The sequence below is a fragment of the Anolis carolinensis genome, chromosome 2 (genome assembly GCF_035594765.1).
Source record: "Anolis carolinensis isolate JA03-04 chromosome 2, rAnoCar3.1.pri, whole genome shotgun sequence".
In the NCBI taxonomy this organism is placed as follows: Eukaryota; Metazoa; Chordata; class Lepidosauria; order Squamata; family Dactyloidae; genus Anolis; species Anolis carolinensis.
The window spans coordinates 71,014,461-71,038,046 of NC_085842.1; the positions used below are offsets into that span (position 1 = coordinate 71,014,461).

The 23,586-nt window shown below is 43.5% G+C and overlaps 1 protein-coding gene and 1 long non-coding RNA gene across 13 annotated transcripts in view; one reads left to right on the forward strand and one right to left on the reverse strand.

Moving 5' to 3' along the window:
• Nucleotides 1–5,502: 5,502 nt before the first annotated feature.
• LOC134296060 (uncharacterized) lies at nucleotides 5,503–16,996 on the reverse strand. 2 transcript variants are annotated; one of them, XR_010002630.1, is made up of 2 exons: nucleotides 16,861–16,985; nucleotides 5,503–14,371 (listed from the first exon to the last, which is right to left on the reverse strand). It is a non-coding gene; the product is annotated as an uncharacterized LOC134296060 (long non-coding RNA). The 2 variants fall into 2 exon arrangements; XR_010002631.1 differs by lacking the exon at nucleotides 5,503–14,371 and adding an exon at nucleotides 15,091–16,010 and having other exon boundaries at nucleotides 16,861–16,996.
• A 500-nt stretch (nucleotides 16,997–17,496) lies between these two features.
• Nucleotides 17,497–23,586, forward strand: part of wnk2 (WNK lysine deficient protein kinase 2) — a 170,840-nt gene continuing 164,750 nt past the window's right edge. For 3 of the 11 annotated variants that reach the window (XM_062969947.1, XM_062969942.1, XM_062969951.1), the window contains exons 1-2: nucleotides 17,500–17,635; nucleotides 19,641–20,603. In XM_062969947.1, the coding sequence (XP_062826017.1) occupies nucleotides 19,656–20,603 (948 nt within the window). In that variant the 5' untranslated portion in view covers nucleotides 17,500–17,635; nucleotides 19,641–19,655. Of the gene's footprint in view, nucleotides 17,636–17,936; nucleotides 18,063–19,640; nucleotides 20,604–23,586 lie in introns of those variants that run through there. The other 8 variants (XR_010002629.1, XM_062969950.1, XM_062969946.1 and 5 more) reach the window with 5 other exon arrangements.

The window sequence follows — 23,586 nt, forward strand, 5'->3', positions numbered from 1 at the left end:
AATTAATACCATGGCCATTCATTGCATAATTTTACAGTTGCAACTTTGTTACAAGTGCATTCAGAAGAGTTAGAAAGTGTTACTTGGTAACATTCCCCCAAATTAATGTCATTCTCACTTACTAAGTTTTTTAATGCAACCTTGCTAAAACCCCTCTTAAAAGTTAAAAAACATTACTTACTAACATCCCCTCAAATAATGTATTTCTCAGTCATGACATTCCTTTTGAAAGGTACAGCCTTGTTATCAGAACAGGTGATTAGAGAGAGGTGACTGCATTGCTTGCTATGTCCATGTTTTGAGGAGACTGCAGAGTGCTTGCTGGTTAGGAGTTAAAAGGAAGAGCAAAACTGAGTGATTGAACATAAGGCTGTACATGAACAAAAGCTCAGAAATACATTATTTTGAAACCTACGGGAGCTGCAGTTAGTTTGATTTGGTATAAGGCAGCTTCCTAAATTGTACTGTACTGTAACAGTGAAGTTGCTGTGTTTGCATGTCTTTCTTTGGCAATCCTACAGAAATCTGAAATGAATACAAAGTTGGATTCTGCAATCAAAACAAAAGCTCTTTTCAGGTCCCCTTCCCCCATTCATTGGACAGCAAGGTTCTTTCTACAGAAGGTTACCTAATGTCATTTGCAGTCATTCCTTTCCATGTATAATGTGAAACTAATGCAGTGCATTGTGTTCTGCACTGCACGGAAATGAGAATTTGATGTGAACCTTTTGCCAATATTGTGGGATATAGCAACAATGCAATCTGCATCAGAAGGAGCTCTAGCAATTCTTTATGAAGATGGTGGTCATCAAAATGTGTCTCCAAATGTGCTCCTTTTGACAAGAGGTGATAAACAGGATGCTTGTAGTCAGTCAATCTGAATATAGAATAATTTATTTTCCATATTCTAATCACATTAGGTTCTATTGAGCTAATGAACTTTGGACTAGTTTAGGAGAACAAACTTGTCAGTGCTCCCCTCCTCTTCAATTAAATGTTTTCTAATAATAATGGGACTCAAGGAGACTAACTAGCAACATATTTAAAACAACAGAGCATGTTTAAAACAAATACCAGGCCTTCTGAGCTGCATGAGGAGCATAGGTAGGAAAAGTCAAGCAAAGAAAGGCTAGTTTCCAAATAAGAATAAGGATCCATCAAACAAATCCTATTGTGAAAAAGTTTAAAAGAACCGTCATAGTTCACTTTGAACAATGGAAAATGCTATATTTTCTTCATAAAACTGAGAACAAAAAGAAAACACATTAAATAAGCCACTGTTTTTTCTAGACAAAAACTAAGACAACATGCCACAATTAAGAAACATACTGAACAAATAACCTCCTGATAGAAATGACGTGTTCTCAGAAGTGATTGAGTGGGCTTATACCTCCTGATAGTTCTCTCAGTAGAGAATTGACTCCTCCATGTTGACATCTTTAAAAAATATTCCCTCTTGATGCAGTGCCATTACTAATTGTACTAGGGAGCAATACAGCACATTAAATTGCAACAACAGCTGCTCACTATGCTCCTTTGTGTTTTTGGTCAAGTAGTGGGTTCCTGATATGCTGGCATTTGGTCCCCTCCCCCTGCTGTGGATACAAAAAAAATAGTGGATGCTGAAGTCCCATTATATACAGTGGCTTAGTAAAATAGTGTCCCTTATATAAAATGATAAAAGCAACTTGGCTTTTGGGTATTTTTAAAAATTATTATTGAACCATGAACAGTTGAATTCATACATTCCAAATCTGTGAATATGGAGGGCTGACTATATACCACTTGTTTATTTTCCTAAATTTTGATTGCCATTATGCTAAGATCACAACACAAAATTACAGCCCTTTGATATCATTTTGGCTATCATGACTGCATCCTAGAAAAATCTCGCATTTGTAGTTTAGTGAGATACTAGACCTCTCCTGCAGAACTACAAATCCCAGGATTACATATGATGGAGCCATGGCGGTTAATGTAGAATCATAGCATTGCAATTGTGTAGTGTGAAAGATAGACTAATGTTTGCTCACTTTGAGTGTCTTTGGTAATGAGACTACAATGTCCCAGTGATTATCTGCTGGCTTTTGAGTATATTCTAGCTCTTAATGACTAAGAAATTCGTACATCCTATTAAGTATAGTGAATTCTTAACCAGAATAAAATGAAAGGTCTGGGATGTTTCACTGAATGATCCATATTCAGTAATTCATAGAAATGAAAGTATGCTATTGAATGACACTATTGAACATGGTTTCATTTTAACTGTCTTTTATTTAGCAAAGATAGTCGTAGTGGCAAAATGGAATCCTTCTACATAGCAACCGAGTTTTATAGAAAAAAACCCAGGGAATTTAAAAAGCTTTGCTCTCACTGCTATGTTCATCCACCTAGATTACATATATTTCTCAGATAATTTAAATCTTGCAATTATCAACTGTGGAGGAAAGAAAGCAATTACCGGTAGGTACTCGTTTGCCTACCCACTTAGGGACATATGTAACTCAGTTGCAGAACAGATGAAATAATATCTGATTGCATTTAAAAGGATCTCTTCTAGAAAAATTAGGAAAGACCTTTGCTTTAAGAATAGCTGCCCATTAGTGTAGACTGTCTTGAAATAGATGGATCATTAGCATAACTTAGCAGAATTGTATTTTTGCTTGGTTGTTATTGTTAACTACTTTCAAGTTGACTTTATCTTATAGAAACCCCAAGGGAAATAAACCTCCAAGTCCTTCTCAACAGCCCTGCTTAGGTCATGCAGACTCAGGGCCATAGTTCGTTTGACGGAGTCTATCCATCTGCAATGTAGTCTTCCTCTTTTCCTTCTGCCTCCATACATTATTATCTTTTCTAGTGAGTAATATGATGTGGCCAAAGTACGACAGTCTTGCTTTAGTCATCTTGGCTACTAGAGAGAGATCAGGCCTGATGTGCATCAATAGCCATTTATCTGCATTTTGGGGCTACAGATCCCAGAATTGCCATCTACTGTGCTCACTGACCATGTTGTCTGGGATACCATGGGAGTTGCTATCCAAATTATTACTTTTCCAAAATCTTTTCATTGCTTTAGCTGTCAGTAAGGAAATGTCTTCCTTGTGTCTTTGTGTTGACCTACAAAATCCATATCAACTGAAAGGATAAGCTGCCCCATGGCTTAGTTCTCATATCCTAAGAATATGTTTGGGAAACATAATCAATTAAGATATTATAAAAACAGAAAACCATTTCTCTATTTATACTACAAACATTTCTGGGGGGAGGCACTTGTGGCCTAAGGATTGCATTTTGCCTATTCAAGGGAGGGCAAAACTTAAGCATTGCCCCCCATAATAATTTCTCCTTTTTATTGCCCAAATTTCTAGCATTTCAGAAAATGATTTCCAGCCAGAACTCTAATATTTCTTGTATTATTTTGAATACTCAAACTAAATTTAGTCCTAAAGGCTAAGTTAAAGTTTTGAATGATTGCAATATAAGAAATTGATGGTACTTTATTGTGGAGCAATGACTTCATTCGCCCCTGCCCTGCCAGCTATACCCCTGTGCTACCGGTATTCATAGGTTCTTTCCTCTTCCAAGAGAACTAAGTATTGCTTCTTATAAAACAGGGTATTAGACAGTGTGTATTATTTCCCTAAAAAAGGGGGGAGCAGGAGGGAACTTTCAAATTATTTCTTTTTTCTTCTTCTTCCTATTCTCTGTTTTCCTACTGGGACTCTCTTGGCAATACAAGCAGCGCTTTTCATAATTTTTCATTGTCATGCAATAAAAGTTTTGCTGCTTCAAGAAGAAATTCCTCTGGCGTTTCATTTTGCTCTACCCCTGGGCCAGGAGGAAATGGACTTCACAAAACAGAAGCCACTTTTGTTCCACAGATAGCATGAAGTTTTCCTTTTGTCTCAAGAAACTCCCAGTGTTTATTACTATGATTGTAATGTGTGCTATAATATTATATTTATGTGTTTAAATGTTTTTGTTTTTAGTTTTTTTAACTGTATTTTAACTCTAATATTGCCTTTGGGAGAGGTGGCTAAAAGACATAAAATTGTTATTATCATTAGTAGTAGTAGTAGTAGTAGTAGTAGTAAGCTCACTGGACAAAGCTGGGAATTGATTTCAATTTTTATTCCCAAGTATAGTAATGTAGTGATTCCCAAGTGTAGAATCAATGGAGCATATCTATTTAGTTGAGTCTAACCAGAAATGTGCTAAAGCCAATCTCAAGAACTATGATGGGATAATAAGGATAGCGAAAAAGAGCTGTTTTAAGAAGTCAGGGACCTATTACAGTCTGGTCCAAAAGAGAATCAAAGCCAGGCAACAACCTACTGAGAAGAATTTGTCCATCACTTCTCAGATCAAATCACTAATTCCTTCTGATTTGAATATTAGAGTTAATAACAGTTCCAGTCGATGTAGCCTTGGTCCCTGCTTATTTATTGTTGATGAATATTTTTCTATTTGTGTAGTCAGGGGATGTGGACAGGATCCTTGGAAAGATGAGAGCAGGATGTGTATATTAGACTTTCCCCCCTTCTGTCTTATTAAACTAGCTGAATTAATAAAGGAAGTCATTAATGCTTCTTACCTTTTCTGAATCCTAATATACCAGATAACTATAGGCTAGTCTCCAACATCCCAGTTTGGGCTAAGGGACTAAAACAAGGGTTCTCAACCTGTGGGTCCCCAGGTGTTTTGGCCTTCAACTCCCAGAAATCCTAACAGCTGGTAAACCGGTGGGGATTTCTGGGAGTTGTAGGCCAAAACACCTGGGGATCCACAGGTTGAGAACCACAGGACTAGAACATGTGACGGCTGCTCAGCTGCAGGATTCCTGGATGAGGCATATTATCTAGATCTACAGCTGGCCTTCAGCATTCATGGGGATAAGGGGTGCAGAATCCCTGTGAAAGCAGAACAACTGTGCAATGTGCAACAGGATCTCCAGTCAGATAGAATCATAGTTTTGATGTTGGCAGAAACAACATGGGAAATATGGAAAAAGGCTTTACTATATATTGCATAGTTTCCAATAGTTTGTTTGCATGAGCAGACAGCAAGACAAATAGTTCTTGTTCCCTCTGTCTACTGCATCCATATGCACTATATCCCATATTGTTCTGGAGGATCCTTTGGAACCAACTTTTCTGACAACCAACTTTTCAGGAGTTACAAGGACTGCAATGTGTAGGTGGAAACTGACAAAACTTGGATGTCCCTCCTTGTATGTGTGAGAGCTTTTTGCTAACTTGCTAGATACAGCTTGTCGTGATTAATTAGACTTTGTCTCATACTTATACATCATTTTAACACTTCTCTAAACTTTTTTTTCATAAGCAACATATTCTACAGCTCTTGAACTTTTCTGTTGCCCATTTAGGTACTCGTAACTTAATACCCAGTTCTAAAAATAGGGATGCACAACTGAGTTGTATAATAACATTTCTATATTATCTCATGTTTCCCCTTCCTCAAAGAAAAACAGACTGAACATTGGCAATTAAAGATATATTTTAATAATTAGATTAATTATATAAAATAATTAATCTGGTGCTACATTTAGTTGGTGATTCATGCTGATTGTTTTATTGTATTGTAATTGTGGTTTTATTGTGTTTGGATTGCTTGAGAGATATACCAGTATATTTAATAAATAAATAAGATTAGTAAACCATTATGACCATCCCTTAAAATTGCATAATTCTTCAAGTCAGATTGTTGGTCCAGGTAGCAAAGTGTGATGATGTATTCTCACTGGGTGCTGATCTGTTGACTCCTTCATAATACTTGTTACTGTTAGACCCTGCAAACTTCCTAATTCTTATGGCCAGCATTGCCACTGGAACGCACAGGAATTCTGGAAGCTAGAACCCCAAATAAGTAATCCCTGGTTTCTTTTCATTGTTAATGCTATGAATTAAATTTGGGACCATTTGAATTTGAAGTATGACTTCCATCACTGAACGATATAGTTTGTCCTCCAAGATATTAACATGATCACCAAATGTCCACAAACTACAAAGGAGCATGTGTTGCTATAGACACTTTATGTTTAAAGATAAAAATGATATTAAAAATTTTAAATCTCAACATACACACGAGAATTATAATAGCTTTTGCTTTATGGAGTTGTGACTTTTTTCATTTTCCAAAGTTATTTAAACAAAGAAATACACACAAATAAGGAACAGGGGAAATAGCCTGAATTGTTCTCCACAGTGATTAAAATCTGAGCATAATACTTCTCCTTTTGTTATGGGTTTAACTTTGCTTCATAGTAATTTTGTCTGGTTGGTTAACAGATGAATGAGAAAAGATAACACTTTGGTTGCTCAGAGACTGTATGCCATGAGAAAAAACTTGCAACTTCTAGATGGTTTTCTTAGTGTGATCCAAAGATAATATTTGACCCCCTTGGGAGGCCTTTAAACAGTCAATCAAAGGGACTGATGTTTCACTGGGTGGTTTTCCTAACTGTTCCGCAGTGTCCACAACACCTTTTGCCTGCTGATATATAAGAAGGGTCATGGGAGCAGGGGGTGAGGACTCTTAGCATCCACTGGGTAGAGAAATGGGGGGTTCAGTTCCAATTTTTTTTTTCAAGATCTATATGAACGAGTAACACTCTACTCATCACTGCATATACAGTAAAATAAAACAATAAGACAATCTACACTGCCATATAATACAGTTTGAAACTACACTTTGATCAGTGTAGACTCAAACAATACAGTTTAACTGCATTGAACTGTATTATATGAGTCTACTGTACACTGACCCTATAATGCATACAAGAAGTAGGAATGAATCTAATTATATAGAAGGTCCTGTTTTCAAATAAGTAGCCCTAGGGCTGAATTACATGACTACAGTGTTATGCACATTAATTTGGAATAGGTCTTGTCAAATTTTTGGCTCAGGGCTGTATGTTTCTCCTGCATAGTCAGGGGCCACAAATGGAGATTCACTAACTATGGAAGTGATGTGACCACCCTCCCAATATCCTTTTCATCTAAGCTTCCCAGATTTCAGGGTCTCACCTTAATAACTGGAGGCACTTCTTTTATGTTTAATGGCTATGCAGGTTAGGGAATTTCAGCAACTGTTGCTTGTTATTCAACCTGTTGCTTATTATTCAACAATTTAATGTACAGGATTACTCTTCAGTTTTCACTCTGGCAACATGTTTTATGCTCCTTAGAGCAAGGGATATGAATCTCAGAGTGAGAGGACTGCCCTGAAAAGTATGTATGTGTGTATTTATTTATTAGAATTGGGTTTTTTTTTTAAAAAAATAGCATATTTTTTACTACTGTGACTGAATCTTAATGCATCATGCCTAATTTATTTATGTACGACATTTCTACCCCGCCTTCCTTCTCTACCCCAAAGGGGACTCAAGGCAGCTTTACACATAGGCAACTATTAGATACGATAAAAACAATGTACAATTAAAATGAACATTTAAATAGAATAAAATACATTAAAACAATTAGAAACATTTAAAACAATACAATTACAATTGATTACCTAATCCACAAGCGTAATCCAGGCCGTTCCTATAGTCATTGCATGTTATTCCATATGTATCTATTGCACGGTTGTCCAAAGGCTTGGTCACAAAGCCACATTTTTACTCTCATACAGAAGGTCAGGAGGGAGGGGACTGGTCTAATATATCTGGGGAGGGAATTCCATAGCCAAGGGGCCACCACTGAGAAGGCCCTGTCTCTCGTCCCTGCCAATCATGCCTGTGAAAGGAGGTGGGACTGAGAGCAGGGCTCCTCAGACGATTTTAAACTCACATTTCTCTCTCTGTGTGTGTGCTCCTTGTAACATTACCAGGGCATGATTCTTGTGACATCCCAAAGTGTGCCATCTCTAGATCACAGGTTTGGGCTCTGAATTTTCATGGCCTGAGATATTCTTGGTTGAAAAAATGTGATCCTTGCATACACTGATGTGGAAAATAAACCCAGTTAGGATCATGATCAAGGGAAAGAGCTGCATCCAGGCCCTTGTGAAGAAAGCAAAGAAAATTAATCTGCAAGCTCTCCTGAGGAAATATTTCTGGTTCAAGGATATTGCTTGTTCCCAACGTTTAAACTGCTGTGTCATGTTGCCAGGGAATATATAATTATTTCCCCACCCAAGGGAGCCATTGTATTTCAGTAGACTGTCTAAACTGGGGGCATGGGGAGTTCCACAAGCGTCTTTATGCTTCTGGGCTAATGCATGTGTGGCATCAATGATGATCAGCAGCATAGCTTTCCTTCTCCAGCTTCCAATTGATCACCATGTAATTCTAATTCCAGAACTCAGCCTTTAAAAAGAAGGCAGGAAATCTGAGATCATCTGAAACATGATTTATCTCAAGGCAAAACACAGTGGGACTCCCGGTCTGTTTCTCATAAACCGCATTGTGATATCAGACGTCAACCCTTTAGCTAGTCTTGCTGTTGATAATTCTCTGCCTGAGAAAGAATTGTTGGATGCTAAATGGATCTATTAAAACAGTAGAGCTAAATAAAATACATTTCAGATTTTATCAGATTTCAGAAGTAATGTGTCGACAATAATGACATACCTAGCACATTTGTGGGTGGTGGTAGGGAATGGCAATATATTGTGAAATGATATGATTGATAAACATAATTGTTTTTTTAAAAGTATGAGTAAGATTTACCCATTATTTATGTAATGTTGTTTTTGTGGTCATTTTGGGTTTTTTGGCCATTTACCTATTTCAATGTATTTTTGTAAATTAATAAAATGCTAACAGAAAAGAAGGCCAGTGTGACATAGTAGTTTGAGCAGTGGACTATATTTGTGGGGATCAGAATGCAAGTTCTTTCTGTCCAAAGAAACCCAGTGGATGACTTTGGACGAAACACACTCCCGGAGACCCAGGGGAAGGTAAAGGCAACTTCCTCTCAACAAATGTTGCCAAGAAAATTCTGTGATAGGAGTTCCTTAGAGTCGCCATAAGTTGAAATTACTTAAAGAATATAACAGAAAGGTAATGTAAGTAGAAAATTTATAAACTGATGAAAAATAAATAGAAATTTGGCACATTATTAACAGTTTATTGGGAAATCAACATTTAACATTTTTTTGGTGGGGAGAGGTAATGACAGGTGATGTTTAAGCAGTTTTAATCTACACAGTATGCAGTTTATACTGTACATTTATTAGTCTACTACAGAATAAAGGGTACGTGGACCATAGGTAAATGGCCAAAAAACCACCGTCTATGTTACTCATTTATTAAATGAATGATTATTGTCTAATAAGCATGCTCTCTACCAAGAGGATTTAACCTCTACTTGTTCCATAAGAGCACTGGGGATATATTTTCCACTGTCTGTTTCTATTTTAGGAGATTTTACTCTGATATACAGAGGCATATATCCAAGAAGCTGACTTAGAGGGTGTTAAACATCTGTTAACTGATTACTGATAAAACCAGTTTAAAATTTAGCTTGGAATGACAAAAACAAAGATTACCTTCAGATTCAAAGTGACAAAGGCTGCTTGCATTTAAATGATCAGGGCTGTAGCTATGCACCAGTGCATTGTTATTATATAAAACAATTTATGCGGCTTTTTCATTTTCAAAAGTTTCCAAAGCTGTTTACAATGGTAAAACCCAAAAAGGTTTGTTTTGTTTTCTTATTGTCACATGAGAACCATAATACTGAAGCATCAAATGAACATGCAGAGAAGATCAAAGGGAGAAAAACCACTTGAAACTTCTTTCCTTTCTAGATTATGACACATGCTATTATCTCTAAACATGGAAAATGTTGAAAACTCCCATGTGAATCCATTTCTATCCCTCCTACATATAAACCTATACAAGGTTTTGGGTGAAGGATTTATGCATGCAACATTTTATGATTCATCATTCAAACTGAAATTAATTTTAGCAAGAACTTTTTATTGTCTTTTGATTATTTTTAGCAGCTTATGTAAGAGTTTTCCTTGTTCCTTTAAAAAATAGCAATATGCACAGAATCAGAGGCCCAAATGAAGCCTATGAATCTTGATATAACAGCTGCTTCCAGGGCAGCATGCCAAAGCACAATTGTCTTTCAAGTGAGACAGGGTCATATAGCAAACCATAGTGGAATGGGACCCATTGAACTCAATGGAAATGAATTCTAAAGCCAAGAGTGGGAAGCATTCCGTGACTGCAAATACAGTAAAAGGCTTTCATGTCATTAATAGAACAAGAGAGGTTTCATTCTGTAACACTGACTAGGTAGTTGTGTAGCTGAACTGCAAGTGTAGGTAGCCTTGGAATAGGGGAGGAGGGCTTGACTAATGTGCAGCACTATCTGTTTCTCTAGCACACAAAAACAGTAGAAACAGGTTGAGTATTCTTTAGCCAAAAGTTTGGGATCAGAAGTGTTTTGGAGTTTGGATTAAAAAAAAATTTTTTTGAAACATTTGCATTTGTAAATGTGTACATAAGGAGATGTCATGGAAATGGGATCCAAGTCTAAACACGAAATTAATTTGTTTCATATACACCTTATATACACAGCCTGAAAGTAATTTTATACAGTTAAAAAAAATATGTATGAAACAAACCATACCATACAAAAATATGTTTGAAACAAAAATATGTATGAAACAAACCATCAGAAAGGTATCACTATCTCTTTATGTGGATAATTTTGGAATTCCAGGTAAGGAATGCTCAACCTATACTAAGCTGTATTTAATATTGCATCACCATGTCCACTGATACACACATCTCTATGGTTCTCCCATTGCAATCACATACCCCTTTACCTGTTCTTCCCAACATTGGCCAAGATCCAATGGTGTATTTCCATACCTAATGGCAAAAGAATTGGGACTTTCCTGCAGCCCTGGAAAAGATTTTATGTTCCAGGGGAGTGGGTGGGCTATAGAAGGTAGAGTGAATTGCTGTGTGTGTGGGAAGCAACAAGTTCCAGCAGAAGTACAGTATTGCATCCCTCCTACTGTGACTTATCTTCTTGTGTGGATATATATGTTTCAATCGGCTCCTCTCGCTGCTGCCTTTTTCTTGCTTGCAGGGAAATTGAAGGGACAGCACAATAAATGTAAAATGTCTTGATCTTATGGGATAGTCTGACCTATTTAATACTTTTCTTTAATTCATTTTCATAATATTTCTTTTCAGAAGCTGGAAGAGGCCCTGTAGATTTAAACAGAAGGTGGCCCTATTATGACTTTCCTGTTACGTTCTCATGTGACGTTCATTATGCTCTCAAGACTGTTACACATAAAATCATTAGAATATTCACACCACTTAAAATAGCCATCTGTTTAATCTCATTTCATTCACTTTATTTTTGGAAAGGTTTTTTTTTAAGTAGCTGCAGTTGAGTTTTTTAACTGGCTGTGGTTGCCTGGGTAATGGCTTTCTCAATTTTCAGAAAATATGTTCAGTGAGTTCTTATAGTTCAGTGCTTTTACATTGAGAATGAATTCCTTCATTGTCGCAGCACAGGATTCCAACCCCCTTTTGGGGGGCAGAATCATGTGCATTTTTCTTCTATTTCCATTTCAAAAAACAGATTGGTTCAGAGAGTGCTTCTATTACCTTAAAAGAAGTATCTGCCAAACAGGTGACAACTCAGCAAAATCAAATAAAACCTAATATAAGTGTGGATCATTATGTTCTGAAGATTGGACTATTAGTAGGCCATTTAATTCTGGGCATGCATGTAGTAATTTTTCCTTATCTTCTATTCTTCATTACAACCTTACAAAATAGGCATGATTGCATTTTTCAAATAGAGAGCTGGGAACTATCTTTCCCTAGCAACAGTTGTGAAAGACAATGGATGAGAAACTTCAGTCTTCCAAATGATTATCTCAATCCTTGAACAAATGACCTTCAAAAACAGATTGCAATATGAAATCACTGTACAGCAATACATCAAGAGATTCAAGTCATTAGAACCAGAGTTGGAAGGGACCAACAAATTCAACTCCTGCTCAATGAAAGATCCCCAGGAGGGAGCTGCCAAGCCTTTTTGATAAATAACATTCAGGAAAGGAGATCCCACCACCACTGTAGACAATTGGTTCCATTGCCAGACTGCTCCTACAGCAAAGTTTTCTTCTAAGGTTCAATCAAAATCTACTTTCCTGTAGTCTCATGCATTTGGAATCACTACTCATTTCTATTTATACTGGGTTGATACAGCCCAGAAAACACACAACCCTGTGATTCCGGCCATGAAAGCCTTCGGCAACTCTATTTATACTGTTCGCATGGCCCCATTTCTGTCCACCACTTACAGAAACGGGCACTTATATAAATGAGCTTTTCCTCTCAAGATCTGAACCCAGTGCTTGGCTTTAGGCCCTGCGAATTGGGCCTATGAGAGCTGAGTGCTCGGCTGTAGGCTCTGCCTGCTGGACCACTCAGTGGGCAGGCCTACAGCCAAGCACTCGACACTTGTATGCCCGGCTCAGAGTCTACAGCCAAGCGCCAAGTGTTTGATGCTCGTAGGCCCGGCAGGCAGGCCCTGTGAGCTGGGCTTACGAGCATTGAGCACCCGGCACTTGGCTGTCATCCTTTCATGCCGGGCCTATGAGAATTGAGCGCCCGGCACTTGGCTGTAGGCCCTGCCAGCCAAGGCTTACAGCCAAGTGCCGAAAATCAGCTGACCAAATGGCTACCATTCCTCCCTTTTTCCGTTTTGCTGCTTCTTTTGTTCCGGGTTGTACCGTTCTGTGCCATCCAAATGGACAGAATGGTACAAAATCACAAAACGGGATTCGGGCCCAACTCTATTCTCTTGTAAATTTAAAAACCATTAGACTTGCTCCTACCTTGTCTTGTGACAGTCCTTGAAATGTTTCAAGAGTACAACCATGTTTTCCCTCTGTCTTCTCTTCACTGAGCTGAACATGCCTAGCTCATATAGCCTTTCTTTTACCCCTTTCTTTCCCTCATTCAGTAACTGTGTATTTGTGTTTTTTGGCCTAAATGTAGGATTTTACATTTGTCTCTACTTAATTTCATTTTATTAATTTCTGCTCAATTTTCAGTTAGGGTCTTTTGAATTCTGTTCCTATCTTCCAATGTGTAATCAATCCCTTCCATTTTTGTATCATCTGCAAATTTGATACAGGTCCCCACACTACATCATCTAAGTTAGCCGTTCCCAACCTTTGGTTCTCCAGGTGTTTTGGACTTTAGCTCCCAGAAATTCCAGTCAGTTTACCAGATGTTTGGAGTTGTGGAGCTGAAGACCTAAATACCTGGAGGATCAAAGGCTGGGAACCACTGATCTAGTTAAAAAAAAAGTGGAAGAGTCATGGCCCTGGGACAGAACCCAGATCTCCTTCCAGTTTGAAGTGCAGCCACGGATGGTGATTTTTTGAGAACAGTTTTCCAACCAATTATGAATCCATCTGACAGTAGTTCCACCTATTCCATAATTACTCAGTTTGTTAATAAAAATACTATGGGGAACCTTATCAAATGCATGGATGAAATCTAGATAAATGACATCAACAGCTTTCTCACCATCACCTAACCCCCCCCTGAACGCCCCCCCCCCCCTAAATATTACTTTGGCAGGATTTGTTCTATTGATCACTGCATTTGCAAACATTCCTTCCAACATCTTAATGCACATTCCCCTTCTTGTCCATGAATATGTGACAACGTGTGTGTAATGATATTTGCATACAAATTTGTATATAAAGCAGCAGAGGCATCTGATGAGATGGTATCCATGGGCCCTTCCACACAGCCATATAACCCAGACTATCAAGGCAAATAATCAACAATATCTGCTTTGAACTGCATTATCTGAGGGGCCTTCCAGACAGGCCCTATATCCCAGGATCTGATCCCAGGTTTTCTGCTTTAAACTGGATTATATGAGTCCGCACTGCCAGATAATCTGGGATAAACAGAAAACCTGGGCTCAGATCCTGTTTATAGGGCCTGTCTGGAAGAGCCCTGAGTCCAGACTGCAACATAATCCAATTCAATGTGGATTTTATACAGCTGTGTGGAAGGGGCCCATGAAAACTTATCCTGGAATACTATTTCCCTTTAAGAAATCATAAGACTCTTTATTGTCTGGTCCCCAGACTTCTCTTTGACACTAGACTACCATTTGAAAGGTAAGTTCATTCTGTAGTATGTGTGTATTACACATTACTTTTTTTCAGCTTCACATTAACCCTTTTAAACTATGACAGAACTATCTGAGCTGCAGAAATGGAAATGCTGAAGGTTTTTAGACTGTAACACCCTTGCCCAACGTCCTTGGGCAATGTCCTTGTAGACGGCCAATTCTCTCACACCAGAAGCGACTTGCAGTTTCTCAAGTCACTCCTGACACGAAAAAAAAACAAAAAACCTTGTCCACTTGGGCTTCCAAATTCATATCCACTTGCTGTGTTCTTCAACCACTAGGTAGCCACCTAAAAGGCACCAGATCCCAGCAGATCTTGAAAGCTAAGCAGAATCAGACCTAAACTGTATATGAGTGGAAGGCTGCCAATGAACAGTAGGCTATATTTGAGAAAGCCGCACTGGCAAAACAACCCCTGAGTATCCATGCCTGAGAAAACCTTATGAAATGTATAGGGTTCTCATAAGTCACCGGTTCTCAACTTGTGGGTCCCCAGGTGTTTTGGCCTACAACTCCTAGAAATCCCAGTTAGTTACCAGTTGTTAGGATTTCTGGGAGTTGAAGGCCAAAACATCTGAAGACCCACAGGTTGAGAACCACTGCCATAAGTTAACTTGAAGGCACATGCCCTCAAAGCGCTAGGACAGACAAGGGGCTTTCTGGAGAAATGGGGGTGCCACCTTTCCCTCTCTCCCTCCCTGTGCTTCCATCCAGGGCTTATGCATTTTTCAGACTCTGTATAGAGGGAGCCACAATGAACCTCCACAGAGCATAGCTTGCAAATATCCGGAAAAGCCTCAGGTCGTTTTAAAAGATTTATGAGGAGGTGCTCCACCTCTGCCGAGGAAGGCTAATCCATAATGCTGTACCTAGCAGGGTGCGTCTACACTGTAGAAATCATGCTGCTAGCTTGGCACCATTTGAACTGCCATGGCTCAATGCAATTTTATTTTATTATCGTGTCAGAAGCAAACCAAGGATACAGTGGTAATGTATTTAAAAACACAAAAAAGTTTAAAATTTGACATTATACTAAATGTCCTGTGACCAGTAGCTTGCCACTTGGAGTGCCTCTGGTGTCACAATAAGAAGGTCCTCCATTGTGAATGTGGCAGGGCTCAGACTGCATTGTAATAGGTGGTCTGTGGTTTGCTGTTCTCCACACTTGCATGTCGTGGATTCCACTTGGTGACCCCATTTCTTAAGGTTAGCTCTGCATCTCATGGTGTCAGAATGCTCAGCGCTTTCCATGTCGCCCAGTCTTCTGTGTGCTCAGGAGGGAGTCTCGCATTTGGTATCAGCCATGGCTTGAAGTTCCGGGTTTTAGCCTGCCACTTTTGGACTCTCGCTTGCTTAGGTGTTCCTGTGAGTATCTCTGTAGATCTTAGAAAACTATTTCTTGATTTAAGGCGTTGGCGTGCTGGCTGATATCCAAACAGAGGATGGGCCTTTCATTGCTGGCAGCTACTTCCCAGCAGATGTCAGGTGGGGCAATACCGGCTAAACAGTATAATTTCTCCAGTGGTTTTTTTTCATGTCAGGAGCAACTTGGGAAACTGCAAGTCATTTCTGGTGTGAAAGAATTGGTGTCTGCAAGGACGTTGCCCAGTGGACACCTGGATGTTTTGATGTTTTTACCATTCTTGTGAGAGGCTTCTCTCATGTCCCTTCATGGAGCTGGATTTATAGAGGGAACTCATCTGCGCTCTAAAAGTATTGGATTCAAACCGGCAACCTTCAGGTCACCAACCCAATCTCCAAGTCAGCAGTCCTGCTGGCACAAGGGTTTAACTTACTGAGCCGCCGGGAGGATCTCCAGTGGTGTGGGGCATACACATCCTGTGATAATGCAGCATGAGATAAGACTTCCCACAGGATATGTATCCCCTGGGCAGTATCTTTGTAAACAGCTAATTCTCTCACAACCAGAAGTGACTTTCCAACTAGCAAGATGCGTCTACACCAGGCATGGGCAAACACCGGCCCTCCAGGTGTTTTGGACTTCCAATCCCACAATTCCTAACAGCCTGGCTGTTAGGAATTGTGAGAGTTGACGTCCAAAACACCTGGAGGGCCAGAGTTTGTCCATGCCTGGTCTACACTATAGAAATCATGCTGCTAGATTGGCACTATTTGAATGCCATGGCTCAATGCGACCGAAACCTGGGAAATGTGGTTTTACAAGGTCTCTAGGCTTCTTTGGTGCCTCACCAAACTACAATTCCCAGGATCCCATTGCACTGAGCCATAGCAGTTCAAATTGCAATCAGTGTAGCTCAGGCATGGGCAAACTTGGGCCCTCCGGGTGTTTTGGACTTCAACTCCCACAATTCCTAACAGCCAGTAGGTCCAAAACACCCGGAGGGCCCAAGTTTGCCCATGCCTGGTGTTGCTGCAAATTGCCCGAAGGAGGAGTGCAGGTGCTGAATTACACCAGGCAAGGATGGGAAGCCCGCATCGGGTCGAGAAAAAGCCCTCTGCACTGTCTGCACGCCAATCACCCCGAAGAAGGGTCCTTTCTCTCCATGCTTGTCTTCGGGCGCCGCTGGAGGCATGGCCTCCTTTCCTCCCTCCCTCCCTCCCTTTCCCCGGCGCGAGGGCACACATGGCCCGGCTCACGCGCGCAACCGGCCCGGGCCTTCCGCCCCTCGCGACCACACGCGCACGCACCCCTTTCGCCCCACATCACCTGCCGGGCTGGGTCTGCGGCTGCTCCGCTACAATACCAAAAAAATAAAAATAAAATAAAAATAAAAAGGGCATGCGCAGCAGAGCGTTGGCGCGAGCTGCCCCGAGTCACATTGCGCGCTGGAAGCGAACCAAGAAGAGCCATTGCAGGGCATAGGAAAGACGCACACGCACGCACACCCGCCCGCGAGCGCGCGCACCCTCAGCTTCGAGAGGGAGGAAGGGAGCGAAAGAGAGAGAGAGAGAGAGAGGGAGAGGGGGGACTCAGTGCTGCTGCTGCCGCCGCCTCCATGGCCACTGAAGCTCCCCAGTGACCATTCCCCACCCACTCACCCATTCCCCCTCTCGCTCCTCTTGCATTGCTCAGCGCTCCGTTCAATGAGAGAGCCGCGTCCATTGACAAAAGATAAGAAGAAGAAGAGGGGCGCGAGGCCGGGGTGCCCGTTCTCTCCCCCCCCCCCCGCGCGCTGATTCGTGACGTCAGAAGAGGAGGAGGAGGAGGCGCGCTCTTCGCCTGAGGTGGACTCTCTTCCCAGCGCCTCGCCTCAACGCTGGGACCCCCGTTGCTGACACTGCTGCTGGTGCGGGAAGAGGCACCTGAGAGGGCCGGGAAGGACGTGGAAGGCGGCGGAGGCTATCGCTACTGCTGCTGCTGCAGAGGAGGCGGCGGAGGGGCGGGGCGGGGAGGGGAGGCTCGAGACGGAAGAGCGGACGGACCTTCGCTCGGGCTCTGAGGACGATGGGCGCGCCGCCGGTTTCTTCTCCTCTCCCTTCGCGTAAGTCCCCTTGTGCTCCATTGTGCTTGCTGCCTTTGCCCGGGGGAGCGGCAGCAGGTACGGGCCTTCGTTGAGTGGCACCTGGGACCCGGGGCAGGGCGGGCCTTGCCTCAGCCTCCCCCTCCCCTTTTGGGCATTACTCTGCCGCCCCCTTCGCCAAGCAAGCTTTGATGCAAAGGATGGGGCCTTTTCCAGCGAGGGAGGGAAAGTGAGATACAATTAACCCCGTTTCAAAGCCTCTCTGCGCATCCCGTGCGGTGTGTGTGTGTGTGTTGGGGGCGGGGGAGCGGGATTAGCCAGATCCGCCTTGGGTCCACCAGTCCCGCCCTCCCCCTTTTTCCAGCCTCAATATGGCTTTCCACTAAGGAAGGAGCTGCATCACAGCACAGAGGCTGGCGGAGGGGAGACGGAGCAGCCCCGAAGTGGGGTGAGCTTGGCCGGGGAGGGGTGTGTGTCCTGTGTGTGTGTGTTTGTGTATGTATGGAAGCATTGGCGGAGGGAGAAAAGATAGGAAAGGCGATGTGTTGTCGAAGGCTCTCATGGCCGGAATCACTGGGTTGCTGTGAGTTTCCCGGGTTGTATGGCCTTGTTCCAGAAGCATTCTGTCCTGACATTTCGCCTGCACCTATGGCAGGCATCCTCAGAGGTTGTGAGATATATTGGAAACTAGGCAAGGGGGGTTTAGATATCTGTGGAAGGTCCAGGGTGGGAGAAGGAACTCTTGTCTGTTGGGGGCAAGCGTCAATGCTGCAATTAATCACCTTCATTGGCACTGAAAAGCCTTGCAGGTTCAAGACCTGGATGCTTCCCCCCTGGGGGCATCCTTTGTTGGGAGGTGTTAGCTGGCCTTGATTGTTTCCTGTCTAGAATTCCGCTGTTTTCAGGGTGTTGTTCTTTATTTACTGTCCAGATTTTGTTCATTTTCATGATTTCCCCCTTTCTCTTGAGATTGTTCCCATGCTTGTGGATTTCAGTGGCTTCTCTGTGTAGCCTAGCTTGACATGGTGGTTGTTGGAGTGGTCCAGCATTTCTGTGTTCTCAAATAACATGCTGTGTCGTTTCCAGATTGGTTTATCAGGTGCTCTGCTATGGCTAACTTCTCTGTTTGAGTTAGTCTGCAGTGCCTCCAACAGACAAGAGTTCTGTTTCCCACCCTGGACCTTCCACGGATACACAAACCTCTGAGGATGCCTGCCCTAGATGTAGGCGAAAGAGGCACCCGGTTGGGCGGAGAGAGGCGAGGGACTTCAGGCGAGAGAATGGCCGAGGGGGGCGGGGATGCTGCCTGTGTGTCGGAGGGGGAAGGGGCTCTCTCTCCCCCCCGTGGAAAGGGCCTGGCAGAGGGCGCTCTTCGGGGGGGGGGGGGGGGGCGGACTCGGGTGCGGAGAGACAGAGCTAGAGAGCAGGAATCAAGGCCGGAAGAGAGGGCGCCTCCGTGGGTTGCAGGGCCTGCAGTGGGTTGCTGTGAGTTTTCCGGGCTGTATGGCCATGTTGCAGAAGCTTTCTCTCATGACGTTTCGCCCACATCTATGGCAGGCATCCTCAGAGGTTGCGAGGTCTGTTGGAAACTAGGCAAGTGAATGTCCAGGGTAGGAGAAAGAACTCTTGTCTGTTGGAGCCAAGTGTGAATGCTGTGATGAATCACCTTGATTAGCATTAAAAAGCCTTGCAGCTTCAAGGTCTGGCTGCTTCCTGCTGGGGCATCTTTTGTTGGGAGGTGTTAACTGGCCCTTTCTCTCCTGACGTTTTGCCCACATCTATGGCATTAAGCTCTGAAAAGCCTCGCAGCTTCATTCTTGCCTGGAGGAATCCCTGGAGCCTTCAGGCGTTCCTTCATCTCTGCTCCCCCGCCCTCCGTCCCCTCCCCTCCCCAAATCTGAAGGGGGCGGAGCGGTGAGGCCCCTCTCGCCCCCTTTCTTCCCTCCCTCCCCCCTCCCTGTCTCCCGGCAGGTGGAGTTCACCTGCTCTCTTTTCCCACCGGCTTTCGTCTGCTTCTCTCCCGCAGGCGCCCGGCCCGAGGATGCGCCGTGATGAGTCGTGGCGCAAGGCGGGGGCTCGCTTGGCGTCGGCGGCGGCCAAGGCGAGGCAGGAAGACCCCGCTGTGATGGAGGCCAGGACAGCGGCACCGCCGAGGGGCAAGGGCGGCGGCGGCAGCGGAGGCGGCGGAGGAGCAGACCTTCCTGCTGCCGCAGCGTCTGCTTGTGGCCCGGCTTCTCCCGCGGGTGGCAAGGGCGTGCACATGGATGGCGCGGGCACCCACTCCGCCGCCTCCGCGGTGCCGAAGGGTCCCCGGGCCGCGCCCCCGGGCCCCTTCCCTTTCCCCGCGCGGCCGCCCTACGCCAAGGACCCGCGCACCGTCCACCAGCGCTTCCTGAGGCGCAGCGTGGTGGACTCGGACCAAGAGGAGCCCGCCTTCGAGGCCGCCGAGCCGCCGCCGCCGCTGCCGCCCGCCCAGAAGAAGATCCTCCTCATCTCCAAGACGCGGAGGATCATCGCGGCGGAGCGGGCCAAGGCGGCGCAGAGGCCGCGGACGGAGGAAGAGAAGGAGAAGGAGGCGCCCTCCGCCGCCGCCGCCGCCGCCGCCGCGCCCAAAGCGGACGTCTCAGCCGGGGACCCCCAGCAGCGCCTCTTGGCCGCAGCAGCGAAGGAGGAGAAGGAGCAGGAGGAGCAGAAGGAGAGCCCCGCCGGGGAAGCAGCAGCATTAGCAGCATTAGCAGCCGCAGCGAAGGGCGAGGAAGGGGGCGATGCCGAGAGGAAGGAGCCGCCCGAAGCCGCCAAGGACCCCAGCAAGGCCAAGCGGGAGGAGGCCGAGGAGGAGGAGGAGGAGGCCGACATGAAGGCCGTGGCCACCTCCCCCGACGGCAGGTTCCTCAAGTTCGACATCGAGCTGGGCCGAGGCTCTTTCAAAACGGTCTACAAGGGCCTCGACACCGAGACCTGGGTGGAAGTGGCCTGGTGCGAGCTCCAGGTAAGCCTAAGCCGCGCCCTCGCCTGGGTTGAAACGGGGTCGCCGCTGAGGACAAAGCACGCGCGTGTGTGATCCCTCCCGCAAAGCTCCCGCGGAAGGAAGGAAAGAAAGAAGGAAGCAAGCCTCTCGGCTGAACTTAGCTGCCTCCCCGGGCTAACTATAGCTCGGCCTTTTCATTCATTGGCCTGTCCCTGCGTTGTAAGCATTGCATACGCACAACTGACTCCTCCGGGGGTTCAGGGCCTCAAGGCCTCTGGAGTTTTTCATTGACATGGTTCATAGAATCAAACAATCCTAGAGTTGGGAGAGACCTCCCTCACGGGCCATCCAGTCCAACCCCCTGCCAAGAAGCAGGAAAGCCGCATTCAAAGCACCCTAACAGATGGCCATTCAGCCTCTTTCAAAGCCTCCAAAGACGAAGCCTCCACCACACTCCAAGGAGAGTTCCACTACTGAACAGCTCTCACAGTGAGGAAGTTCTTCCTCATGTTCAGGTGGAATCTCCTGTTCCTGTAGTTTGAAGTCCTTGCTCTGGAGGAAGCAAGCTTGTTTTTCTGCCGCCCTGGAGACAAGGACGTGGGACAATGGCTTCAAACTACAGGAAAGGAGGTTCCACCTGAACGTTTGGAAGAACTTCCTCACTGTGAGAGCTGTTCGGCAGTGGAACTCTCTGCCCCGGACTGTGGTGGCGGCTCCTTCTTTGGAGACTTTTAAGCAGAGGCTGGATGGACATCTGTCAGGGGTGTTTTGAATGTGACTTTCCTGTTTATTGGCAGGGGGTTGGACTGGATGGCCCATGAGGTCTCTTCCAACTCTATGATTCTGTGATTCTAGTCTCCAGGGCAGCAGAAAGCAAGCATTCTCCCTCCTCCCTATGACTTCCCCTCACATATTTAAACATGGCCGTCATCATGTCTCCTCGCAGCCTTCTCTTCTGCAGGCTAAACATGCCCAACTCTTTAAGCCTCTCCTCATAGGGCATATTCTCCAGACTCTTGATTATTTAGTCGCCCTCCTCTGGACACTTTCCAGCTTGCTAACGTCTCCCTTCAATGGTGGTACCCAGAATTGGACACAGTATTTCAGGTGTGGTCTGACCAAGGCAGAATAGAGGGGGAGCATGATTTTCCTGGATCTAGACCAGGGGTCCTCAAACTTTTAAAGTGGAGGGCCAGTTCATGGTCCCTCAGATTGTTGAGGGGCCGAATTATCATTTGAAAAAAAACCACGAACAAATTCCTATGCACACTGCACATGTCTTATTTGTAGTGCAAAAAAACCCCCAAAAACAATCATTTATTTATTTATTTGCCACATTTATACTCCACCCTCTCTCACCCCGAAGGGGACTCAGAGCGGCTTATAAGTTGTATGTACATACAATATATTATTAGCATAGCACAATATTAGCATTATATATTACTATATTGTACTATACCACCATACCATATTATTATTAGTAATACAGTAGAATCTCGCTTATCCAATGTAAACAGGCTGGCAGAATGTTGGATAAGCAAATATGTTGGACAATAAAGAGAGATTAAGGAAAAGCCTATTAAACATCAAATTAGGTTATGATTTTACAAATTAAGCACCGAAACATCATGTTATACAACAAATTTGACAGAAAAAGTAGTTCAATAGGCAGTAATGCTATTACTGTATTTATGAATTTAGCACCAAAATATCACGATGTATTGAAAACATTGACTACAAAAATGCGTTGGATAATCCAGAATGTTGGATAAGTGAGACCCTACTGTATTACATTTAATATATAATATATAATTAATATTATTATATTATACAATATTATTACATTGTATTATTATTATTAGCCACCTGAAGTCCCCTACTGGGTGAGAAGGGTGGAGTAGAAATACTGTAATAAATAAATAAATAAATAAATAAATATTGTATTGTATTGTATTACATTAGAATATTATTATCAATATTATATGTATACACAATCTATCTATATATATAAAAGGATAAAGTTGCGGGCGCAGTGACTATAACAACAAAACTAAACATCCCAGAAATACGAAATTTGGCAACACAATGCAAAAGGCTTGCCTCCAGGTTACAACAACACAACCACACCACAAAACCACAATCCAGACCCACAACACTCACAACAACGCATCATGCGATAACAACACAACTAACCGCCCCAGAAATACAAAACTTGACAACACAATGCAAAAGCCTTGCCTCCCAGTTGTAACAACACAACCACACCACAAAACCACACAGGACCCACAAAACTCACAACAACGCATCGTGACTATAACAACACAACTAAACGCCCCACAAATACAAAACTTGGCAACACAACACAAAAGCCTTCCCTCCAGGTTGTAACAACACAACCACACCACAAAACCACAATCCGGACCCATAAAACTCACAACAATGCATCGTGACTATAACAACACAACTAAACGTCCCAGAAATACGAAACTTGGCACACTAAATGCCCCAGAAATAAAAAACTTGACAACACAACGCAAAAACCTTGCCTCCCGGTTGTAACAACACAACCACACCACAAAACCACAATCCGGACCCACAAAACTCACAACAATGCATTGTGACTATAACAACACAACTAAACGCCCCGGAAATACGAAACTTGGCACACAACTAAACGTCCCAGAAATACAAAACTTGACAACACAACACAAAAGCCTTTTCTCCCGATTGTAACAACACAACTACACCACAAAACCACAATCCGGACCCACAAAACTCACAACAACGCATCGTGACTATAACACAACAAAACGCCCCAGAAATACAAAATTTGACAACACAACACAAAAGCCTTGCCTCCCAGTTGTAAGAACACAACCACAACACAAAACCACAATCCGGACCCACAAAACTCACAACAACGCATCATGACTATAACAACACAACTAAACGCCCCAGAAATACAAATCTTGGCAAAACAATGTAAAAGCCTTGCCTCCAGGTT